Raw genomic sequence first — 25105 nt, 5'->3', positions numbered from 1 at the left:
CGTCACGGTGTCAAGATTTGATCCCATTTTTCGTCACATCCTTCCATTAAAAATATATGGACTTATTTACCTGGATTAATGTGGACTTACATAATTTGTACCTAAACCCAATTTTTGCATGGATATAAATATGCAAATTTTCATGCAGAACATCATTTCATTTCAGCAAAGCTTCTTACTCGGATCTTTAAAAAATTTGCAAACTTTTTTTTATTACAAAATTAGCATCTCGTATTTTTTGAAACCTTTAGTAAAATTATTTTACAAACCTTCCCCCGTTACAAACAATTTTTGTTTAAATATCGCCATGGGAAATTTTAAACTTCCCGCCACCCTAGTGCTCTTCCTCGCTTGGGTGTCTCACTCCACCCTACAGAACGTCATTCCCCCCGAACTAGAAGAACAAATTGACACTTTTGTTGTCCAAATGATGGAAAAACAGCACATTCCTGGCTTGGCCCTTTCCCTCGTGAGGTCAACGGGTGACCTCCATTTCACCAAGGGTTACGGACTGCGCGACTTGGAAAACAACCTTCCCGCCGATAACAACACACTCTTTGCGATTGGCTCAGCTTCCAAATCCTTCGCGGGAGTGATCATTGCAAAAAAGTTGAATGAGCTGTTTCCCGCGTTGGGAGAATCCGTTTTGGACGTGCCGATTCGAGAGTTAGCGCCCACATATGATTTTACCCTGGTGGACAGGTACAGGTCGGAGCGGGTGACCTTTCGTGACCTCTTGGCGCACAGGGTTGACATCATGGCGGAAATGTCGGGAATGCTGGCGCAGGCTTATGACACGGTGGACGAAATGTTCTTGTGAGTTTAGACATTTTTGAAATTATGTATCTGCTTTGGTAACAAAAATTGGTACAAATTTTGGTACAAATTGGTAAATAAATATTGCTCGTTTAACAAATAATTCATTTTAACCATTTGGTAACAATTACCAAGTTTAGTACAAATTCGCAAGAATTCAATATTTGTGGACAAAAAATAATCTGTTTTTTGGTAAAAAGCAATAACTGATAAAAATACATTTTACCAAACTGGTAACAGTACAGGAAGAATAGGAAATCTGTTACATGTTTTAGGATTGTCATTTCTGTGCAAAATATTACCACGACGGTGAAGTCACTCAGTGCTTTTGGTAAAAAGCAATAATTGGTACAAAAATACATATTTTACCAAGCCGGTAACATTTTTGGAAACATCTAAAACATGTTCCAGGTATATTAATTTCTTAAAAAAATATTACCACGGTAGTGAAGTCACTCAATGAATATGAAATCCTTCCAAATTTATTGCAAATTGAGTTTCCCATGATTTACATTATTTATTAATTAATACAACTAATTTCAGCCGGTATCGTTATGCCCCAGAATCGGAACCTTTTCGGACAACTTTCCACTACAACAATGGCCTGATTGCAATGGCGTCTCACATTTTGGCGCATATGGCCAACACCACTTACGAAAACTTGGTAAGAATTATAATGACTACTAAAAAATTCATAGATAATTTTGAAGAAATTTCGAAAATTTTTAGACTTGACAACTTTATAAATAAGCAAAGCACGCAGATATTTTAAGCGACGAATACACCATCCCCAGATTAGTTTTAATTAGTCAGAAATCGTTACCTGAAAATTATCCGAGTAATTTTTCAATTTTTTGGACACCCCAATTTTTGTATCAAATTTTTCTGAAGATGTGTTGCATATGCCAACTCATAATTTTGTGACCAGTGCCACAATTCAAGAAAGCCATGGTCTTATAACTGCTACATTGCTAGATTGGTCTTTACCTTGTAACATGTTAAGTTAGAGCAGGTCTGGAGTTATTTACCCATCCTCCCCCCAAGCAGCCCATATAGCACAGCGGTCTTCGCGGCAAGCCTCCAAGTTTTGGGGTCGTGGGATCGAACCCCACTCGGGGCATTTATCCTCGTTTGCATTTTTCTTGATTTTGTAGACCGTTTTCTTTAGTGGGGGTATTATAACTTTGACCTATGATGACCTGGTGACTATGTGCACCGAAGCCGACTTATCCTATTATTTTACACCAGTTCATTTTATTTTGGCGTTCAAATTATTAAATTTGGATAGTTGAATGATTTTCACGCCAAACTAAAATAAACTCGGGTAATAGCCGAGTCATCCGAATTATCCTATTATTTAACACAAGTTTATTTTAGTTTGGCGTGAAAATCATTCAACTATCCAAATTTAATAATTTGAACGCCAAAATAAAATGAACTGGTGTAAAATAATAGGATAAGTCGGCTTCGGTGCACATAGTCACCAGGTCATCATAGGTCAAAGTTATAATACCCCCACTAAAGAAAACGGTCTACAAAATCAAGAAAAATGCAAACGAGGATAAATGCCCCGAGTGGGGTTCGATCCCACGACCCCAAAACTTGGAGGCTTGCCGCGAAGACCGCTGTGCTATATGGGCTGCTTGGGGGGAGGATGGGTAAATAACTCATCCAGACCTGCTCTAACTTAACATGTTACAAGGTAAAGACCAATCTAGCAATGTAGCAGTTATAATGGGGTAAAAATTTTCTAAATTTTTTCTGCAAATTTATCCAAAGTGGTTGAAGTATTTTTATCCTTTTACACGAAACAGTAAAATTTTGTACTAGTCTGAATAGAATAATTTGAACGCCGTTAGTAAATTATTGGGAAATAATGATAATTAAAAACAATTAAAAGGTGAATAGCTTACGTATTCTTCAGAGCTAACTAAAAAGAGTTCAGACCTTCCCGAAAATAATTTTATAAACTTTTAGAAAATAAAAAAACGCCCGTGATCTGAATAAGTTTAGAAAAACTTGTACGCTAATTTTCCTCAGAAATATTTGTCAAACCTTGTAAGTTTACGGAATTTGCTGACTTTACAAAGTTACCAAGGACCGCGTGCATTTCATGAGTGTTTTATAATCTTGAAACATTTTCGGAAACTTTGCAAATTTTGAGACATTCATAGAAATAGGTAGAAAATGCCTACTAATTATAAATTTGTGAAGCTTACAAAGTAGGCTAGATGAAGTGTTACTACGTTACCAATTCCTACGTGAACTGCATTATTTGAATTTTTTCAGCTTGGCGAATTCCTCACTGATGCTGGAATGATGGACACGACGTGGATCAAACCCACGGACGACCACAACAACATGATGTTCCGAGCTGTCCCGTACATTTGGAAGGATGAAAATCACACTAGATATAATCCCGAACTCTTAAAGTGAGAAGACAAATAAAAAGAAATCCAAATTTTGTAAACTTTCCGAAAAAGATTGTAAAGTTAAAAATTATTTTTAAACATTGAACGAAATTATTGATTATCCAATGTGTCTTATGAATTTTACACAGTTTACAAATATGCTATTGGAAGTTTTGTAAATTGCATAATTTTTTTTGTACCTTGAAAGGAATAGTTTAGAAGTTTGGAGTGTAACAGAGCGATGAATTTTTCTATTTCGTTAACTTTTCTATAATTTTTCGTGTTTTTAACAAAATTTACAAGCACAGCGGAAATTTACTTTGTACACGTGCTAATTAAGCATGTGGCAAATAGTTTTAAATGAAATGTGAATTTGCAGATCGGTCTCCTTTATCCTGGCGAGCGGAGCAATTTTAACGTCCGCCAACGACTTTACGAAATATATGTTGCTTCATTTAAACAAAGGAAAAGTTGGGGATCGTCAAGTCGTTCCGGAAGTAAGTTTTTTTAAGCTATGAATCGGTCATAAACTTCAATAAATCGTGGGTACATCTATATTATCTAAAAGCTTGTAAAATGATTTTTCCATGAGTAAGTAATCTTTAAAAGAATTTTGTACCGATGTTTTTACTTTTATAAACTTGTAAACTAAGGAGTTATACTTTTCTAAAGGTATTACCATTTACTAAAAAATATAGTAAAGTTTATATTTTATGCAAAAAGAGGAGGTTGCAAATTTTAAATGGGTTAATGTGTAAGAACATGTGCATAAAAACCTAACTGAATCATGATAAACGATTTTTGTTTATATTTTTCGTATAAAAACAATTTTGATTAGATAATTGATTTTCAATTCCAACCTCTAATAACGATTACTAAGGAAAATCAGGTCACAAAATATGTTTCGCAAACTTGCCGAATTTGGATAACTTTTGAATTTGTTAGGAGTTCGACGTCGAAATTTGTTTCCACAGATATCTACATTTTTTGGTAGCAAGTTTATTAGATAAGCTTTCTTGCCCTTGATATTGGTAATATTTGTTTGTAATGGAGGCTTCCTAGCAAACTATGTTTCGTAAACTTGGAGAAATTCACAAATCGAACGAGTTTTTATTATCTTAAGACTTTGATGTCGATATTTGATTTTGGGTAAATCTAGCTTCGATGATAACAAGTTAATCAGATTCATTAGTGTTCTTACCATTAGTATTCCTCATCCTCAGTAGTGTTTCTGACAATGGAGGTCTTTCAGCGTATGGTCTCCGAGTTTGAGCAAAATAGACTCAATTGATCACAATTGTAATTAATATGAAACCTACATTTATTGACGTAAATTGGAACAAGTTTAGTAGATAAGTTTTTTTGCCCTTGATCTTGGTAATAGTTTTGCGTCTGAAATTTACCAAATAAGAAATTCAAAAGGCCAGACATCAGTAACTAATAGAGATTTATGGACTTTTCCCATTGCAAAATTGATGAAAAATGTTTTGCGAATTAAATACTAGCCCTGGAGATGCGCAAGTTCACAAATCAATTTTCAAGCGAATTTTTTTTGGCGAACTGGTGAACTTGCAGGCTCGAAATGAATACCATATATAAACTTGCAGAAATTGAACGACTTTTTATTGTGTTCAGACTTTGACGACGATATTTGTTTTTGGGTAAATCTACTTCAGTTGTTAAGAAGATAATTAGATCCATTGCCTCGCCATTACATTAGTATTTCTAATAATGGAGGTTTCTCAGCGTATGCTCTCCGATATTAAGCAAATTAGACTCACTTAATCACAATTTTTATTAATATGAAATTTGCCGAGGACATGATCTCCCATATGTTTGCTTCCAAAGTGGATAAAACGCGCAATAAATTTGGAAAGTGTAAAATTTGTCAGCTTTACTGTGCGTTTACATATTTGCTTCGGATGCAAATAGTTCTTTTTAATGTTAATTAAGTTTGTGACTTGAATATGTTTACAAAATATGTTTCGTAAGCTAGAAGAAATTGGATGACTTTTTTTTTGCTTTGTTAGGACTTCGACGTCGATATTATTTCAGACAGATTTTTAATAAATTGATAACAGCAATTAGATACATCCATAGCTTTTGTCTCTGCATTAAATGTCATGGCAAGTCAATCGACAATAAGATTTCAAAGAAAATCAGATTCAAGGAAATTTCCTCTTGACATTTTTATTTCGTAATCTTTTCAAAATAATGGATACGTAACATATAGTAATTCACGCAGACTTTTGTAATTTTGTAAAATCCATAAGTTTTGTAAAGTAATTTTACAAACCTTTACAAAATTAGAAGACCTCCTTGAACTACAAAAATTTTGGAGCTAATTTTCCTCAGAAATGGTTGTAAAATTTTGTATAAGTTTGTAAATTTGTAGAATTTACGAATTTTACAATGTTACCAAGAACTGTGTGAATTGCATCATTTTTATTGAATCTTGTTTAAAATATTTGTTGTCCTTGACGTAATGGGTTGGCTGACCGAAGTCTCGAGCAGGAAGTATGACGCCATCACAAAAACGACTTTTTATTTTGTTAGGGCTTCGACGTCGATATTTGTTTCTGAATAAATTTAGATTTGTTAATAACAAATTACGTAGATGCATTTCTAATCTAGAATGATGTCATACTTTTAACAATCGACTTGACCAAACTAGTTTACATTGACCACAAATTTAATTACTATGAAATTTACAAAGGACACGATCTCCCAATCTGCACGTTTGGCAGAAATATATTTGCATTCGAAGATAAGAAAACGCACCCTAAAATATAAAAATTTTAGACTTTTTAAATTTTCTGTGGGTTTTCTACTCTTTGGATGCAAATATCTCTGCCAAACGTGACCATTGGTACATGCCGCTTTTTTGTAAATGTCACACATATTAATTAAATTTGTGATTTGTAAAAACGCCCCTTGCAAAATAATGGCCCAAGAAAAATTTACGTTTCTGGGTAAAATTCACAATTTTTTTAATTTGCCCCCAGAGGGATTACCCCCTTAGTTTCAGGAAGCTTGACAGTTTTCCTTAATTTTTCAGTTTCAATCCATAATGCAAATTACGCAGGGAAATTATGTCACAAAATACGAAACATAGTAAACATGCAGAAATTGTATGGCATTTTTTTGCCTTGTTATGACTTCCACGTCGAGATTGCTTTAGTTAAATTTTCCCAATCGATAACAACAATTAGGTAAAATTGTTTCTCTGTCGTAATTATTATTGCGGATTAATTAGCTAAATTTACAATGAGATTTCAGCCTCAAAGTAATTTCCTCTTGCCATTTTCATTCATTTCGTAATCTCTTCAAAACTATATTCACGCTGCATAGAGCAATTCAAGCAGTCTTTTTGTAACTTTGTAAAATCCATAGAAGTTAAGCACAGAAGTTTGTAAAATACTTTCACAAACTTTTACAAAACCGCTGTCAACATTTTATTCGGACAAGAAATTTAAACTTGGATTTAATGTTATGCCAATTTCACAATGACTTCAAATGTGTAAACCGATTTGAGAAGTGGGTATTACCGGTTGGTAATAAATTTATAGTTATCAATCGTAGTTGTTACCGCTAGAAAATCAGGCTCAAAGTAATTTTCTCTTGATATTTTCACTTCGTAATCTCCTCAATACTATGGTCACGCTGCATAAAGCAATTGACGCAGTACTTTGTAACTTTTTAAAATCATCTTAAAAACTTTCACTAAATAAAAAGATACCTTTGCTCTGAGGATGAGTAAGTTTACACAAAATTGTAAGTTAATTTACCTCAGAAATAGTTGTAAAATTTTATGAAAGGTTGTAAATTTACGGAATTTGGGAATTTTACAAAGTTACCAAGAACCGCGTGAATTGCCTCAATTTTATTGAATAATATTTGTCCTCCTTGGCAGGAAGTGATGGGTTGGCTGACCAAAGTCTCGAGCAGCACGTACGACGCCATCACAAAAACGCCAGAAGACCCCGACGCCCTGGTCGAAGTCAGCGTTGGATACAGAATCTGCTTGTACCTCGGGGTTTACAATGGTCAGTGAATGGTTCTATTTACTGTAAGATCTCTCTATATTGTTACCAAGTTGGTTATCAATAGTTCCCGAAAAAACGATTAAATTTGGTTATTGGTTTCTGTAAATATTTTGAATTTCCTGGAAACTATTGTTACCGTTGAGTGACAAATATTGACTTGAAAATGGTAGCAATTTTATCATTGCTGATGGACCAAATTATACTTTTGCCCTTTGGCTGGGTTTTCAAAATTTCAATTTCGTTTTTTAGCTAACAAATTTGGGTTTTTAATTGCTTAGTTAACCATATTTTTGAATATTTAGGGTGGGTCCGGGTAGGTCACACGGGATACATCCCTCCCTACATAACAATGTTCTACCTCTACCCGGATTTGGGGCTGGGCATGTTCGCCAGTTTGACGGGTCCGGGTCCGGGCGGATTTGAGCTGGAAGGCTTCACAAGCGCCATATTTAACATGGTCACGGGTATGACTCAATTGCATCAAATTTACTAAATGCAACAAAATTTTGGAAATTTCTAAATGTCAACTGTCAATTTTCTCATAATTAATATTTTAAAATGCGTAAAAATGTATTTGTCTCACAGTGGAGGTCTCCCACGATTTGGACGAAATTAGCGTCAACTGATCACAAATATAATTAGTATGAAATTTGCAAATGGAACTATCTGCCAATACGCAGGTCTGGCGGAGATATTTGCATTAAAAGCGGGAAAAATGCGCAGCAAATTTTGAAAATGAAAAATTTGCCAGCATTTGGGGTGCGTTTTCTCCTCTTTTTATGCAAATATCTCCGCTAAACTTGAGCATTGGGGAGATTGTGCCGTTTGCAAATTTCATACTAATTATATTTGTGATCGATTGACGCTAGTTTGGTTCAAATCTGTGAGCATACGTTGGGAGACCTCCATTGTCAGTTAAGTTCATTCAATTTGAGTTGGATGACTTCATAAGCGTCATGTTTAATATGGTCACTACGGATAGTAATCAGTTTTCAATCAATCTGTTCATTGTAGTTTACAATGTTAACAGAAGTAAAATTACTTATCGACGTGAAAATACGAAGGACTTAAAATTTCTGATATACTGTTATTTTTTAATCGGGCAAAATTAATTACGCAGATGTGCAACACATTTATATAAAACGACTCACAGTTATATAAAATTTATCTAGTTCGACAAATTTTTGGAAATTTCCAATTGTCAATCTTGACATCATAATTAATTTGTATCTTAAAACGAGTAAAATGTATACATGTCGTGAAACTACGAGGGGGTTAAAATTTCTTATCTATTTTTGCAAAATTTTGCAAATCTACGCAGATGCATCTTCATTAAACAAAGTAAAGTAACAGTAAAGCTTATTCAATTTTGATGGAACGTTCTAAACCAATCTGCACATTGTAATTTAAATTTCAACCTGAGTAGAATTATTTATCGACGTGAAAATATGAGTTTTTCAAATTTCTGATATACTATTATTTTTTTAATCGGACAAAATTACGCAGATGTGCAACACATCTAGATTTGTTTAAACTCTATAAAATCCGTAAAACATGTCGACACGGTTTTTCATCTAATTCTTCAAAGCTACCGGATTTTGCAATGGTACCAAGAAACCTGTATAGATTTTTGTAACTCAGAACGCCCTGTAAATCTGTACACTTTTCTAAATTAACCTCATAGTATTTTTTTTTTACTTAAGTTTCCAAACTGACCAAGTTATGATAAATTCATGGTCGGATAAAGTGTGTAGCGCATCTTAAAATGCAAATTAATGAGTACGAAGGACGACCTATCTGCACATTATAATTTACATCTTAAAATTAATAAAATATATTCATCGACGTGAAAATATGACAGATTGCAATATTTGAGAAATGTATTTTTAATCGGGCAAATTTAAGCAGATGAATCTGAGTCAAGTATCTCGTCGATTTGTTTAAACTATATAAAATCTATTAATTTACTTTAAAACGACATACTATTATCTAATTTTGTGAAACAAAGGGGTTCTGAAATCTGGATTTTTGTAACCTTTGTAGATTTACCTATTCATAATTTTCTTACCAAACTTTCCAAAACTGGTTACAATGGTGGTTACTCCGTGAATGATGTAATTTTTAAAGAAATTTTGCCATAATTTCAGGATCTCCGGTAAAAACTGGGAACCTACCGAAAATTGATTATCACTCGATGTTTAACGGTTTTCCGACTTTCGACATACGTCGAAATGCGAATACTCGAAGTCTTGAATGGGCTGAAACAAACGCTGTCAACATTTCACTCGAGCAAGCAGTTGGCACTTATGGGAGCGGATTTAATGGTACGTTAACTACCAAATGATGACAAATGTGTAAACCGATATATGAATTACCGGTTGGTAAAAGTTACCGTGTAACTGTTAGAAATCTGGTATAGTTTGGCAGATTTTGATTGCTCGGTATTAAAGTTCTTATCGCTTGGTATTAAAATTATACCGGTCCGTAAAAATTTGCTACCGATATGGGAAAACTTTAATTCCGAGCTGTTATTACACGGGATTACTTATCAAAAAACAATCAGCAGTCATATATGAATACCGCTTGGTATTATTTTAATACCTGATTTCTAAGAATAACGTCTCCGGTAACACATTATTACCAAACTTTAATCCTATCAACGTATCCCTTTCCCAGGTGAAATTAACCTTTCGATCCGCACCAACGAAAACGGAAATCCTCAACTTTACTGGAAATACGGGAAAATGGGGGAGGCTTGGCTGATCCAAGTTTCCCCCTCGACGTTCCTCCTCTCAAAATGGGGGTCGGATTTGTGGATGGTTTACTGGGCGACGGGGGCCGGCTTTGGGACCCTCCAATTGACCTTCCTCGACCTCAACACCATCCGACAAAAGGAACTTGGTCAACAATTGACCACCGAGTTCATAAGGGGAGAAAAATTGGACGATTTGCCATTAATTCCATGGCAACCGGACAGTTGTTAAGAGAACTTGATCAAGAAAAATTTATCAAATACTTTTAAAACAAATTTTCAAAATTATGTAAGAATTAAAAAATAAATGCAAAGTTAATAAACAGTTTTAACAAATTATTTGGCAAAATATGTTTTTATGGAAAAATCGGAAGCCACTATATTTCCTGGAAAGTATCTAAATTATTTTGTTCCCCCCAAAAAGTATTAACACGATTTTCGACGCCGAAGTTCTAACAGAAATCTGTTTATTATATTATGATTCATGACAATTCATATGCATTTTTATAAAGTTTACAAAGGTTACAATTTCCAAAATGTTTTGAACTGTTCTGAAATTATTATGCAAGTGGTAATACATAGTGACCAGAAATGGTGACATTTTTGTTACTAGGCAATTCAAGTGTTTTAGATGAAGGGGTAAAGATTTTACGGTAAAATTTATACATCAAATTCTGACATTCTGTACGACTACATAGCACAATTTACATTAATTTACAGAAATTTACTTTATTTGAAACAAAACCTTTGGTACATATTTATTATTTGTACTACATTTAATATGCACGTGTGTAGATGCATAAGTTTAGCCCGATGCTGGAGGTGATCCCGATGGAACAAAGTCAAAAAGATAAACGCAACAACTCCGATTATTTTTCTGTGGGTTGCAATCTGTCGCATTTTCAAACAAAGCAGGACCCTTGCATGAGCCGACGGACGTACACTCACCTCCCACGCTCTTGCACGGAACTATATTGAATCCTAAATAAATAAGTGTAAATTATTTGACCAGATTTACATTGGGGGTTTTCACGAACTTCGTAACTGTGGATTCGTAAAACAATATTCGTAAATTTACGACGGATTGAGGTGAAAAACCCTTCGTAAAAAATATTTTGTAAAAATTGTTTTTAATTTTTCCTTGCCTAATATCATCAGTAACTATGGTTTTCGAAATATGATTTTTTATGTTTACAAAATTTTTTTATGAACGAAAAGATAACTCAAGTCTTTCGTATATTTACGAAGCTTGGTAAACATGGAATTAGTGTTTCTCACGGGTCGGGTTCTTGCAAATCCGAAACCCGAACCCGAACCCGATACCACTGATCCGAAACCCGAGGGCAACTCGAACCCGAAGAACCCGATACCACTGATCCGAAACCCGAGGGCAACTCGAACCCGAAGAACCCGAAACCCGTTTGCAAGGACCCGAACCCGAACCCGAACTTGCAGATCAAATCCGAAACCCGAACCCGGAAACCCGAATATATTTTAATTTTAATGGGTGGGCTGAATTTTTAGCTAAAAATTCTTTGGAAGCTTTCAAAGCAACTATACTATCTTTAAATATAGCCAAGGAATTATAATTAAGCACATTTCTGCATAAATATAATGCATTTTAAAATGTGCTGAATTTTAATTCCTCGACCACAATATTGCAATCTAAAAAAATCGACCTTTAATAATGGCTTTCCGTGACATTCAGAAATTTGTAAATTAGTTGAAAACTGAAGATGATTTTCAGTTTCAAGTTTCCAATATTAAAGTATGCTCAAACTAACTAGTTAGCAAATTTTTGATAAAAGATATATTTTATTTTAATATTCAAATCGTAACACTAATTGAAGACACTTGTGAAAAGAAGTTACGACAATTAAAAATTTGAATTGTTTACTGAATCACGGCAGCATAACCGTCTTGGCAAGTGTGGTTAACACTTTAATTTTCTTTTTTAACTTTTTCGCGTTCGTTGTGGCAAAAAATTCTTGTTGATTCGGGTTTCGGGTTGTTAGTCGGAACCCGAACCCGACCCGAACCCGAAATTTTGGGATCAGATTTTTCGGACCCGAAGCCGAACCCGAAAGTTTCGGGTTCTGAAATTTCGAATCCGAAGCAGGACCCGAACCCGAATCCGAACCCGAAACCCGAAGTAAGAACCCGAACCCGTGAGATACACTACATGGAATTTTCGTAGATGTCGTACTGAAGCTGGGCTCGGATCTGCTTCCTCGAAAAAGTCCTGTTTTGATGGGTTTTGAGCGTGCACGCACTCTGGCCTACTTTTGCACGGAGTCATGTGAAATTTTAAACTTTGTCCTAGAGATGCGAAATTTGGCATGCACATGCACTAACATATGCTGCATCATAATATAACATTAATTCCCGTTCCGTTCGCTATAAATTTTTCAGGAAAAATCAAAAACCAAACGGAATAGGGGTAACATTTGGTTTTTGATTTTTCCTGAAAAATTTATAGCGAACGGAACGGGAATTTATGTTATATTATGATGCAGCATATGTTAGTGCATGTGCATGCCAAATTTCGCATCTCTAGGACAAAGTTTAAAATTTCACATGACTCCATGCAAAAGTAGGCGAGAGTGCGTGCACGCTCAAAACCCATCAAAACAGGACTTTTTCGAGGAAGCAGATCCGAGCCCAGCTTCAGTAAATTTACGCTATTTACGACAGTTACGAAGGTGACGTGAAAACCCTCATTAAGTTTTGACATACCTTGATACACATCTGATGCTAAGAGCAATTGGATCATCAAGATTCCTACTACACACGCAAAAAATACAGAAGTTTTAATTGACATGTTTTTATTTTACTTTTTCCTTAATATTGTAGATATTTCTGTGATAAGACCCTGTAACTACGACAGACACAAATCGTATGAGTACTAATAGCTGGGCGAATTTCATTTTAAAGAATATGTAGCTGTCAATACACTATCCATCGAAGAATACATTAATTTTATTTATTGCAATGCGATTTAGAACAATCGTGGTCATAAATATTAATGATTATACAAGAGATGCACGCAGTTGTCAAAAGTTTAGGTTACGTATAACCGCAACAACATCTGGATGGTTACGTTGTCACATCATAATGGACTATGATTGTCACTTTTGTATGAATATTTTGAAATTTGGGTGACCCAAATGTCAGCAACCAACCAATGTTTTGCACAAATCGCAACTTTTGGCCCTTTCGATTAACAATTTAAACTTTCTATGTATTGTCAATTGTTTGTTGCGTACGATATATATTCATACACGCAGTAGCTACTCATAAAAGATACAAATATAGATCGACAAAATTATTATTAAAGGTTAAATTTCCAAAGAAATGCGTAAAAAAGGTGACAATGCAATATTTCGCTTCGCAGTTAATTAAAGTAGTTGTATAACATTTAATTTAGAACTTCGACGCCGGAAGCCGTATTTGCGCATTTTTAAAAACTTGTAAAAATAAATAGATTTGATTCAGATATTTTTATACGATAAATTTTATTAATTTGACAACATTTATATCCGAGAAGACAAATGGGAATTTGTAAAATCTGGCGTAAAATCTGGCACATTTGGCTTTACACAATTTATTTATTTTTAATTGTTCACAAGTTATATTTAGACTGGAAATTAAAGCAAATATGTAAGCGTGGCAACTGGATTGGACAAAACTTTTTTGTATGCTTTAAAATTATGTAATCTCTGGAAAATTTTGAAATTTAAAGTTTTTCAATCTGTCACACGTTTTCTCTCAATTTTAATTCACCTGCATTTAACAATAGTAAAATAACTTTTTAGTAAAATTTTAATTGTCACCAAATATATATGGTCACATAATGTGAGTCACATGCACTTAACAGAGATCGTGAAAATTTACAATTTGGCACAAGTTTGTCAAGACATTTTACAAAATTATTACAAGTTAAAAATATCCGAGTGAATTGTGGATTTGAATTAAATGCAGGAATTTTAAGAATCTGAATTATTTTGATTTCGACTCCTATATTTTTTTATTATGCAGCGTTCGACGTCGTTAGTGTAATGTTATTTTTTTGGTATTTTTTAAAAGAATTGATATCTTAAGGTAGCATTGCATGCGCGTTTTGAATTTGAGTTTTTGTATCTCGTCTTGCCCCTCTTCAATGTATTAAAATGCGAATTTTGAAAGATTTTCATACGCATGCGTTTTTTAAATGATGCAATAAAACCTTCTTTAAAAAAACAGGGAGAAGAACCGGTTCCAAAATCGCCATTGCAAGGGGGGAAAGTTGAGACAGAAAAAGTTGAATTCAAAACCGACGTGCAATAGAAGCATTTTTTTTAAAAAAAAGGTAAAAAGAAAGGAAGCCGAATTTTGTAATGATCGCTACAAACTTCGGGTTTCTTTCCTTTAAAACAAATATTCGCTACAAATATATCACAATTTGTCTAAATGGCGTTCAAATCCAACAAAACTGTCATTTTCCAATTTAATTCCCCAAAAATCAATCCAGAACTTACGCCTCGTTCGAAAATTAAAGGAAACATGTTACCTATATAACATGGCCCGCATATTTCTTGAAATATTTGAAATCCCTTCGTATATAAAGTGCTGGGAATATAAATAAATTTGTGCAGTGAAATTTGTTGCAACAAATTTTTCACTTGGTCCTCAGAGAATTGATGGATTTTAAATCATATTTTTAAATTATTCATCACACAACTCGATAACTTACCAAGATCGGTTTACGAACCAAAAACATGTCCTTTATCTTCGTAAGGTTTTGTAAGTTCGCAAGCAAAAATTGTCTTCGAGACGTTCCCAAGTTTCATTAAAAGTTGGTAAGTTTACGTGGTTACAGACTTACATACGAAGGCTGACGTTAATTGCCTCACACTGCGCGTGGATGTTTGTAACCCAATAAGATGTCGATATATAAAAGAAAATTATCCAAATTATGACAAACTAAAGTAAACAGAATTCGGAGAAGGGAACGGTTAATGGAGGTATGATTTCCATTATTTCAAATAATGCAAAAATGCGCCCAATTTCCATCCTGGCTTCGTCCTGGCTTCTAAATTTCCCATAATTATCGATCGAAATATGTTTTTTGGACTGGTTTTTGAGGAATTAAGTTGAAAATGAATTGTCGGATTTAGCCTAAGTTACATATGAATTTGCTAATTAAAAGTAGGGAACTCTGATTTCTCGAACGATAGATATGCAAATATCAAATAGGTATATGAAATTAGTTGATAATCGTGTCAATTCTTTATGTATTTCGGCGTCTCAATCTCCACAAAATTATCATCATTAAGTACGTGACGCGTAACATTCCCAAATTAATCTGGATTTTTGACAGGATTTGAGTTCTCAATCCGCTGAAAGGCAAAAATTTCGAAAGGACTTGTATAGGCTTGAAACATATTTGTAAACTTTGAGACGTAAATGTGAATTGTTATAAAAAGGATGCTATTAGAAATTAACAAAGTTTACAAAGTTTGCTGGATAAAGTGCTCATGAGGGTACCAATATTTACGTGAAATTTCTTGAATTTTTTTCAGCTTGGCGAATTCTCGCTGATGTTGGAATGACGAGCACAAGTTGTGCTGCACAACGTGGATCAAACCGATGGACGACCACAACAATATGATGTTCCGAGCCGTCCCCTACATTTAGAAGGATGGAAACCAGATACAACACCGAACTCTTAAAGTGAGAAGAACAAACAAAATTCAAAATTTTGTAAACTTTGCAAGAAATAGCGTGGAACGTTGAAAACTATTTTTAAACGTTGGCTGAAATTTTGTTTTACCATCGGTACCACGAATTTCATACAGTTTACAAATATGTTACTATCTAGCAGCTTTATAAATTGCGTAATAAGTTGGAAACGTTTATAAATTAATCCGAATCAGATTATATCAAAATATTATTGAGAGCGATGAAATTTTCCTCGACTTTTCCATAATGTTTCCTCTTTCTTACAGAATTTACAAGCGCAATAGAGGAAACTTAATTAGTACACGTGCTAATTAAACATGCAACAAGTAATTTTAAATAAAATGTAATTGTTCAGATCGGTTTCCTTTATCCTGGCGAGCGGTGCAATTTTGACGTCCGCCAACGACTTTACGAAAAATATTTTGCTTCATTAAAACCAAGGAAAAGTTGGGGATCGTTAAAAGTCGTTCCGAAAGGAATGTTTTTTTAGCTACAAATTAGTCAAAAACTTGTCTCTTTGTGTTATAAAAGTTTATAAAACAATTTTCCTACGTGTAATTCTTAAAAGAAATTTTGTACTGATGCTTTTTTTACTTTATAAACTTGTAAACTAAAGAGCTATATTTTTTCTAAAAGTATTGCCACGTACTAAACAAAATATGCGAAAGTTTTTTTATTTTATGCGAAAATATGGGTCTGCTCATTTTAAGGGGTTGAACATGCAAATGAACATGTGCATAAAACCTTTCTGAATAATGATAAAGGATTTTGCTTATATTCTTTGTATAAAAATAATTTTGATTACATAATTAACTTTTCAATTTCAGCCCGTAGTTATGATTATGATTACTAAGGAAAATCAGGTCACAAAACATGCTGCGAAAAAACTTATAGAAATTGGATGACTTTTTTTCTTTTTCGCTTTGTCAAGACTTCGACGCCGAAATTTGTTGTCAGACAAATCTACATTGTTTAATCACAAGTTAAGATACCCTGGGCTTGATAATTTGGACTGGAGGTTTTTAACGTGAGACTCCATGAGTCACAGCCTATGTCATAACAATGACGTCACAACCCCAAAAATCAGCACATTTTGATTTATTTCTCAGCTACTAGAAGGAATTTAAAAATTCTGCCCATTGATATCCACTCTAATAAAGTGGTAGTATGATCCCTGCCTGGGGAGTGATGCGATGCCAGTTGCCCCGTAGAGAAGACAAAGAAGGACGCGGAGTGAATTGCATGCATGAAAATGCTGCTCCCTACTGCATGAGTCTGAACTTCGCCTGCACGTGACTTTCACGTACGTACACTTGCCATCAAACTCAAATTAAATGCCTTTGTATATAAACACAGTGTGCAAGTAAATTGAGTGAGTGAGCAGTATACATACATACATACGTCACTCATCAATAGTGGTTATCATGATAAGTAATCTTGATAAACACTATTCATTAATTATTTTAGTTTGAGAAACTCCACCCACAGCGAGTGGCATATCAATTCGAATGTATTTTTGACGCTGAATACAACGCCGTCAATGGTTTTGACCTGCGAGGCCCCCGTGACCTTCCCGTGACCGTGGGGTTCAAATATTGCTTATTCGTGATGTCGCATATCAATTCGAATGTATTTTTGACGCTGAATTCAACGCCGTCAATGGTTTTGACCTGCGAGGCCCCCGTGACCTTCCCGTGACCGTGGGGTTCAAATATTGCTTATTCGTGATTTCGCATATCAATTCGAATGTATTTTTGACGCTGAATCCAACGCCGTCAATGGTTTTGACTTGCGAGGCCCCCGTGACCTTCCCGTGACCGTGGGGTTCAAATATTGCTTATTCGTGATGTCGCATATCAATTCGAATGTATTTTTGACGCTGAATTCAACGCCGTCAATGGTTTTGACCTGCGAGGCCCCCGTGACCTTCCCGTGACCGTGGGGTTCAAATATTGCTTATTCGTGATTTCGCATATCAATTCGAATGTATTTTTGACGCTGAATCCAACGCCGTCAATGGTTTTGACTTGCGAGGCCCCCGTGACCTTCCCGTGACCGTGGGGTTCAAATATTGCTTATTCGTGATGTCGCATATCAATTCGAATGTATTTTTGACGCTGAATTCAACGCCGTCAATGGTTTTGACTTGCGAGGCCCCCGTGACCTTCCCGTGACCGTGGGGTTCAAATATTGCTTATTCGTGATTTCGCATATCAATTCGAATGTATTTTTGACGCTGAATCCAATGCCGTCAATAGCTTGGCGTTAATTGTAGAAGTTAAACGGGATTGTGGAAGCTAACGGGGTTTGTGGAAGTTAACGGGGTTTGTGGAAGTTAACGGGGTTTGTGGAAGTTAATGGGAGCGTGGAACGTGAGAATTTAAGTGGTTAGCTATCCAGCCACTCCCACAGGGGGAAATCAGATTGTTCCGTAACCAGGGAAATTGAAATACAGCATGACTTGGGCACTTTGATGCATGTATGCGCTATGACAAGGGACAAAGTCTCTACTGGAAATTATTTAAAGTTTAGGGATTTTGCGCTATGGGCACACCCCCCTCTGGGGGCCTAGAACCCGTTCTTGAACGGGCCTCTACTCTAGTTATAGATAATATTGTTGTTGTCCTACTCTGTAAGCGCTCTGGCGCTTTTTTTATTTTTTCACTCTCGGATCCTCAGCTTGACCTGGGTAGCGTCTCCGTCCAAGGGGGGCAGCTCTAACTATGCAAGGCGAGTGGGTGACTTGTCGTAAATAAGTACACTCAAAGCCAGCAAAATTAATGAGCTGATTTAACGGGACTTTATTGACACACTGTAATTCTTCTCTCGTTTTTTACTGTACAAAATTTAGTTGTTTTCAAATTAACACCAATTCAAATAAGTTTATAATTCCGAAATTGAATATGAGAGGTGAGACTAACTCCTCTCCACTCTAAAGTTAAATCGGGTCTGATTTTTGGGTCTCTTTTTTCCACCCATGCAGTATCCAAAACTGCCACGTAGACTCAATGTTATTACAAGTTAAAACTTTTCAACCAATCAGAGACAAGTTCATTGTCCAAATTCAATGTTAAGCATCATCCCATATTCATACATAATCATAATTCATACAAGAAAATATTAAAATAATGAAATCAAATGATAAAATAAATTAAAATATCACTACACATTAGTCAAATCACATACGGCGACTACATATTCCCACCCGTATGAATTCACAATTTATACCAAACTTTAGGACGTCGCCGTCTTCTCTTCTAATTTGGGTGGGTCGACGTCTAAAATACATAATTTGGCTACTGGTCTTTTCAATACGTGTCCATTACCATACATAATCTCGACGGCACGCACAATTTTGTCCTCTCCAGGAAAGCATTTCACTACTTTCCCCAGTGGCCACAAATTTCGGCGAAGGTTCTCGTTGACTTCCAGGACGATGTCTCCCACGCGAATCGGTTTGGTTTGCTGGAACCACTTTTGGCGTCGCAATAGCGTCGGTAGATATTCTTTTACCCACCTGGACCAGAACTCGTTTGAAATTGTCTGCACAATTCTCCACTGCTTTCTTCCATACAAATCACTGCGATCAAATGACCCTATCGGCTGTAGATTGCTGGCTCGGCGAATCAGGAAATGGTTCGGTGTAAGCGGGTCGGGATCGTTCGGGTCAACTGGTACATGAGTCAAAGGATGACTATTTATTGTATGTTCTGCCTCGGCCAGGAATGTAGACAGAACTTCTTCTTTTAAATTGTTACGTTGCAGCACGTCCCCCAAAGCGGTCTTCACTGATCGGACTAGTCTTTCCCAACTTCCTCCAAAGTGGGGAGCGAGAGGAGGTGTGTAATGCCACTCCACCCCTCTGATACTGCATTCTGATTTGATCTTATCTTGATCCAACTCTTTCAGCGCTCTCTTGAGTTCATTGTTGGCCCCCACAAAATTAGTGCCGTTGTCGGAGTAAATTGCTTCTGGACATCCTCTTCTCGCAAAAAATCTTCGCATCGCCATGATGCAAGAGTCGGACGACAAGGATCCGGCGATCTCGAGATGTACGGCTCTGGTGGCCAAGCACGTGAATAATGCAACATATCTTTTCTCATTACTTCTCTTTACGTTCACAATGACAGGTCCAAAATAATCCAACCCAGTGCGGTGGAATGGAAACCCTGGATTTTCCACTCGAAACTTGGGAAGCTGACCCATTTCCGGTGGGATTGGCATTACTCTTCTTTTTTGGCACAATTTGCATTTAGTTTGGGCTGCTCTTACTGCTGACTTGAGTCCAATAATTTGGTATTGCTGTCGAATCTCGTTTGCAATCCTCTCTTGTCCGTGGTGTCCACACACATCATGATAAAACTGGATTAGTAATTTGGTGTATGGATGTTTCGAATCCAATAGGACTGGTCTTTTTGTTCCAGCCGGTAGCGGTGAGTTTTCGAGTCTCCCTGCTACTTTCATCAGTCCATCCTCCAGCACGACGCTCAATCCTTTTAAACGGCTGCGACTGGACAACTCCTTCCCTACCCTCAGGTGGATAACTTCCTCTGGAAATGACTCGGACTGCGATCTTCGGTTCCACCATAGTACAGCAGACTTTCTCTCCACAACTGAAAGCGGGCCGATTTGCATGTCTTTCTTTCGACATTTCTCTACAAGTCGGAAGATGAGAGCTGTTGCGCCAATCAATTTGCGCCATGATGACGATCTTGACGCGTCGATTGCGACCTCATGTTTCTCTTCAATGTGAAGAACTTGCTCTTTCAGCTTCATCTGACATTCTTCTATTTTTACTTTCTTCTTTTGGCCAGAATTCTTCTTTCAACATCAAGAAAGCTGGTCCATTCGCCCAACGACTTTCAGGGTTCCAATCACAAATACTGTCCATTCTTGTTAAATCATCTGCTGGATTATCTGCTGATGGCACCCACCTCCACTGACTGACTTCGGTGAGATCTTGAATTTCTCCAATCCTGTTCCCCACAAATTGTTGAAATCGGCACCCATCTGCTCGAATCCAATCCAGCACAGTTTGATTGTCACTACAGTATACGGTACGATTAATTTTGATTTCGATGTACTCCTTAATAAACTTTGACAATCTGGCCCCCATTACCGCAGCTTGTAGCTCCATCCGCGGAGTGGTCAAATGTTTTAGTGGTGCGACGTTTGACTTTGCCATTACCAATGCTGTTGAAATTCGGTCGCCAAGCTCTATTCTGAAGTAGGCGACTGCTCCAAATGCTTCTTCGCTTCCGTCCCCAAATATGTGGAGTTGAACATCTGCTCCACTTGAAAAGATTTCCGAATAACAACGTGGGATTCTGAAATCTTGAATCCTCTTCAGTAATTGTAGCCAGCTTCGCCACACGTGATGAGTTGCGGTGGGAATTTCGTCGTCCCAACCTACTCCTTTCCTCCAAGTGTGCTGAAGAATCATCTTGGCCTTCACAATTAATGTTGCCACGAATCCCATCGGGTCAAACAGCGACATGACTAAGGATAGCACCTCTCTTTTAGTTGGAATTCGTAACCCTTCCAGGACCTCTTGTCTTGCTTTCAAATATTTAAGGCAGAATGTAAATTGGTCTGGTTCTGGTGCCCAAAATAAACCGAGGACCCTTTCAATCTGGTCTTCTCCATTTACATTTACATTTACATTCACTATTTGGGTTGATTTTGCTCTCAAATCTTCATGAATTTTTTCCATCACTTCGGCTGAATTGGACATCCAATTACAAATGTGGAATGACCCCCTTTTGTGGACTTCTGTGATGTCACGATGCAACTTGATTGCTTCTTCTTCTGTATCGTAGCTGTCTAGCAAGTCGTCCATGTAATGGCGGTGGACAATTGCTTGATATGCTTTTGGGAATTCTTCTTTAAATTCTTCTGCATTTTTGTTTTTAACTTCTTGAGCGCACGCAGGCGAGCATGACGCTCCGAAGATGAGAACGCCCATTTCCATAACGTCTGGGTCACGTTCTCGGTCCATCCCCCTCCAAAGAAATCGTTGTGCGGGTGCGTCTTCTTTTCTAATCTTGACGCGGTGGAACATATCCTTTATGTCCGCCGTGACAGCAATTCTTCTCTGTCGAAATTTTAGTAGAGTTCCAGGAAGTGAAACTAATTTATCCGGACCTTGGAGGAGGTGGTCATTTAAGCTGCGTCCATTCACTTTTGCAGCTGCATCAAATACGAAGCGATATTTCTTGGGCTTCTTCTCATTATACGCCATAAAGTGTGGCATATAAAATGTTTTGGAAGTTTCTACTGCGGATTCCTCTGGGGTTAGTATTCGGGCAAACCCCTTCGTTTGATATTCTTGAATGCGTTCCACGTATTGCTTGGCGAACGCTTCATCCTTGTCCATTTTCCGTTCCATGGACTTCAGCCTCTGGAAGGCGTAATTTTTGTTGCAGGGCAGTGACACTTCATCATCACGCCAAAGTAGTCCACTTTCCCACCCGTGATCAACTCTCCGGATGGTGCGATCCATTATTTCTTGCGCCCTGATATCTTCTCTTGATCGAGGTCTTATCAAACTCGGCTTTACTCCAACATATTCGGTAGTGAAGAAATTCTTGACCATTTCATGGAGTGGGTCGTCAACTGTCTCACTTATTCGATATGAGTGATTCTTCTTGCTTATCTTCGTGGTTGTCGGTCCAACAACAGCCCAGCCCATCTCGGTACGAATTGCAGCAGGTTCACCATCTTTTCCTGCTTTAATTTCCTTTGGCAAATGCAACATATAGTTGTCCATTCCCACAAGAATAGTTGGTCGGATATTGTTGTAGTTTTCCAATGGGACACGTCGCAAATGAGGAAATTTATTGATTGTTTCTCGGGTCACTGACTGACTTGGTAGTTCCAGTTTCGGGACGGTTCGTACATTTTTGAGCGTGTACGATTTGCCATCAAGCTTTGACACAATCTGAATGTCGATGACATACGACTCCTCGGTGGTCGTTGTAGACTGGAACCCCTTCACTATTAAAGGTCGTTTCTCTCCTGTTAGTCCGAGCTTCTTTCTTGTCTCCTCGTCTGATGAAGTCAATGACGCGTAACTGTCCAGTGCGATGAATACTGGTAAAAGTGATCCATCTTTCTTTCTTGCATTTACTGGAATCACGTTGTAGTTGACTTTTGCATCTTGTGTTGCGCAAAGGGTAATTTCCGCCTCGTTGGGGGTAACGGTTTCTTGGGTGGTAAGGGTCGACTCACTTCTAGAATTTTTCTCCTTGTTGTCGGGGTGTAGCAGTCGGTTGTGGAGCTTATTGCACCCATCAATTCTGCATTCACGTTTCCGTTTACATTCATTTGTTCGATGTCCACGAGTTAGGCAACAGTAGCAAGCGTTCTTCTCTTTCACCATAGACCACCGGCTTTCTACGTCGGCATCCTTGAATTTTGGACAATACCAGGCGGCGTGGGCGTCTTCACAAAATGTGCACTTGTTGGGCTTTCTTTGTTCACCCTTCCGTTCCCATTTCTCGGTAGTTACCATTGCTCGCTCTTGCTTATTCTGGCCCCTGTGACCGTTGCCCTTCTTCTCATAAGGTTGCTTTTGGGTGACAGGTTCAAGTTTGCTACCCGTTGGATACAATTCGAATGCGGCCTCGGTGAGTGGTCGGATCCAGTCAGCGAAGTCTGAGAGTTGAGAAAATTCCAGTTTCTTCCTTTGTTTCCACCTTGCCCACTCCAATTGCAATTGTGCTGGAAGTTTCTGCATTAGTTCCTGTACTAATGTGGGGTTGGCCATCTGTCTTGTCGCTCCAAGAGATTCGATGGTCATCACGAGGTTGTCTACTTCCAACCCGAAATTTACCAGTGTTGTCGAGTTGTCTTGCTTGACTGAGGGTGTATCTTTCACCTTTTGAATCATACTGTTGATGATTATTCCAGGTCGGCCAAATCGAGCTCGCAGCTTTCGAATTGCTTCATTTACTCCCTTCCCGTCCACTAGCAAGCACTGTACTGTTTTGAGGGCTTCTCCTTTCAAGCACCTCTGTAGCCGGATGAGATTCTCCCCGTCGGAGAATTTACAAGTTTTTGTTGACGTTTCGTAGGATGTGATGAATGATGGCCACTCTTCTGGTTTTCCAGTTAATGTAGGCAAATCTCTTCCTTGGATCTGTCTGGCCATCATCTTGTTCGAGTTAACACTTTGATTGTGTGGTAGCGCTGTCGCCATTGCAGCAATTGCTTTTGCCATACTTTGCATAATATTTGAATCATCATCCTTTGCTTTTGGTTTGTTGGGTCCTTGTTTATCCTCTTGTTTATTTTTACCAATTAATCGAGCGAACCGTAATCGCAATTGTTCAAGTTCTTCTCTATCCTCAGGTTCGGATTCTGCATCCTCCTCTACAGAGATTAACTCGTCATCATCATCTGGCTGAACTTTCTTCTCTTTTTCCGTTGCTCCCAAATCGTCTACCGGTATGGATTCTTGATTTTGAGCACTTATTCTCATTTTCTTTTCAAGCAATTTGGCAAATGTGTGGTCACCAGCGCTGGCTGCCCAATTTGATATGAGTTCCACCTTGTCACCTTTGCTGAGACCTTCGATTGATTTTCTCTGCTGTTCTTTTTCTTCTTCCAGCTCCACTTCCAACTTTTCTACTTCCGCCTCTTCTTGCAAAATTGCTTTCTTTGAGTTTAGGGCTTCTTCTGAAAATTGCAGATTGATCATTTTCATATCCCTATCTTGCTCAGCACTTCGCAACGCTTCGATCAATTTCGTCAGTTTGACTTCCTCTTGTTCAATTTTATTCTCTCTGTCGTCATCTTCATCTTTTTCGCGCAGTGATAGGATGACTTCCATGACGCCGTCGACATCTTTCTTCAGACCGGAGGCAATTAGTTCGCTGGTCTGATGTTGTTTTCTCACTTCTCTGTGCTCTGATTCCAATTTTGCGACTTCTCTCTTTGATTCCAAGTCGATGCGTCGCTGTTTTGTGGTGCTCTTGACCGTGAGTCCCAAGGAGACACTTTCTTCCACTTGTGTTTGATTTGCTGACTGGGTGCGAGGTTTTCGAGGTAGTGGTGGTCCAACGAAGTCACCGTAGCGGTCCGTTGGCACCTTTCTTCTGGAGCTGATCCTCCTTCCCTCCGACATCGTGACCTCGACCACAAATCAATAACGTCGATTCGACTATTAATTTACAATTTAATTAACTCTCTCAAATCGGATCGAATAGCTTGCCTAAAACGGTGCCTTCTCTCTGGAGGTGGCACGCACCCCACGTATTCGGGCGACACTTTCTCCCAAGGTATGTCGTCAACCTTCGAGTAGAGGGATCCCTAGACCACGGGGCTGCTAGTTCCTCTTCTTATTACGCCAGATTCCG

General features: G+C 37.5%; 2 protein-coding genes and 1 long non-coding RNA gene across 3 annotated transcripts; 1 reads left to right on the top strand and 2 right to left on the bottom strand.

Moving 5' to 3' along the window:
• The first annotated feature begins 256 nt into the window (after positions 1–256).
• Positions 257–10364, top strand: LOC110856287. The gene is made up of 8 exons (XM_022104767.2): positions 257–816; positions 1360–1480; positions 3106–3248; positions 3607–3724; positions 7141–7273; positions 7576–7737; positions 9421–9597; positions 9950–10364. Exons 1-8 carry the CDS (start codon positions 308–310, stop codon positions 10255–10257), a joined length of 1671 nt encoding a protein of 556 aa, XP_021960459.1. The 5' UTR covers positions 257–307; the 3' UTR covers positions 10258–10364.
• A 303-nt stretch (positions 10365–10667) lies between these two features.
• Positions 10668–12939, bottom strand: LOC110856310. The gene is made up of 2 exons (XR_002548564.2): positions 12762–12939; positions 10668–11006 (listed from the first exon to the last, which is right to left on the bottom strand). It is a non-coding gene; the product is annotated as an uncharacterized LOC110856310 (long non-coding RNA).
• A 6041-nt stretch (positions 12940–18980) lies between these two features.
• LOC110856401 lies at positions 18981–24873 on the bottom strand. The gene is made up of 2 exons (XM_022104888.1): positions 20544–24873; positions 18981–20488 (listed from the first exon to the last, which is right to left on the bottom strand). Exons 1-2 carry the CDS (start codon positions 24871–24873, stop codon positions 18981–18983), a joined length of 5838 nt encoding a protein of 1945 aa, XP_021960580.1.
• Positions 24874–25105: the final 232 nt, after the last annotated feature.

Source organism: Folsomia candida, unplaced genomic scaffold (genome assembly GCF_002217175.1).
Source record: "Folsomia candida strain VU population unplaced genomic scaffold, ASM221717v1 Fcan01_Sc015, whole genome shotgun sequence".
In the NCBI taxonomy this organism is placed as follows: Eukaryota; Metazoa; Arthropoda; class Collembola; order Entomobryomorpha; family Isotomidae; genus Folsomia; species Folsomia candida.
Note: the sequence above shows the minus strand (reverse complement) of the source record. Positions and strands in the feature narration are given on the sequence as shown.

Coding starts and splice junctions, on each gene's coding strand:
- LOC110856287 (XM_022104767.2), top strand. CDS start 308: ATGGGAAATTTTAAACTTCCCGCCACCCTAGTGCTCTTCCTCGCTTGG. Junction 3,725..7,140: donor ATCGTCAAGTCGTTCCGGAA/GTAAGTTTTTTT, acceptor CCTCCTTGGCAG/GAAGTGATGGGTTGGCTGAC. Junction 7,274..7,575: donor GTACCTCGGGGTTTACAATG/GTCAGTGAATGG, acceptor TTGAATATTTAG/GGTGGGTCCGGGTAGGTCAC.
- LOC110856401 (XM_022104888.1), bottom strand. CDS start 24,873: ATGTCGGAGGGAAGGAGGATCAGCTCCAGAAGAAAGGTGCCAACGGAC. Junction 20,489..20,543: donor ATTCTGGCCAAAAGAAGAAA/GTAAAAATAGAA, acceptor TTCACATTGAAG/AGAAACATGAGGTCGCAATC.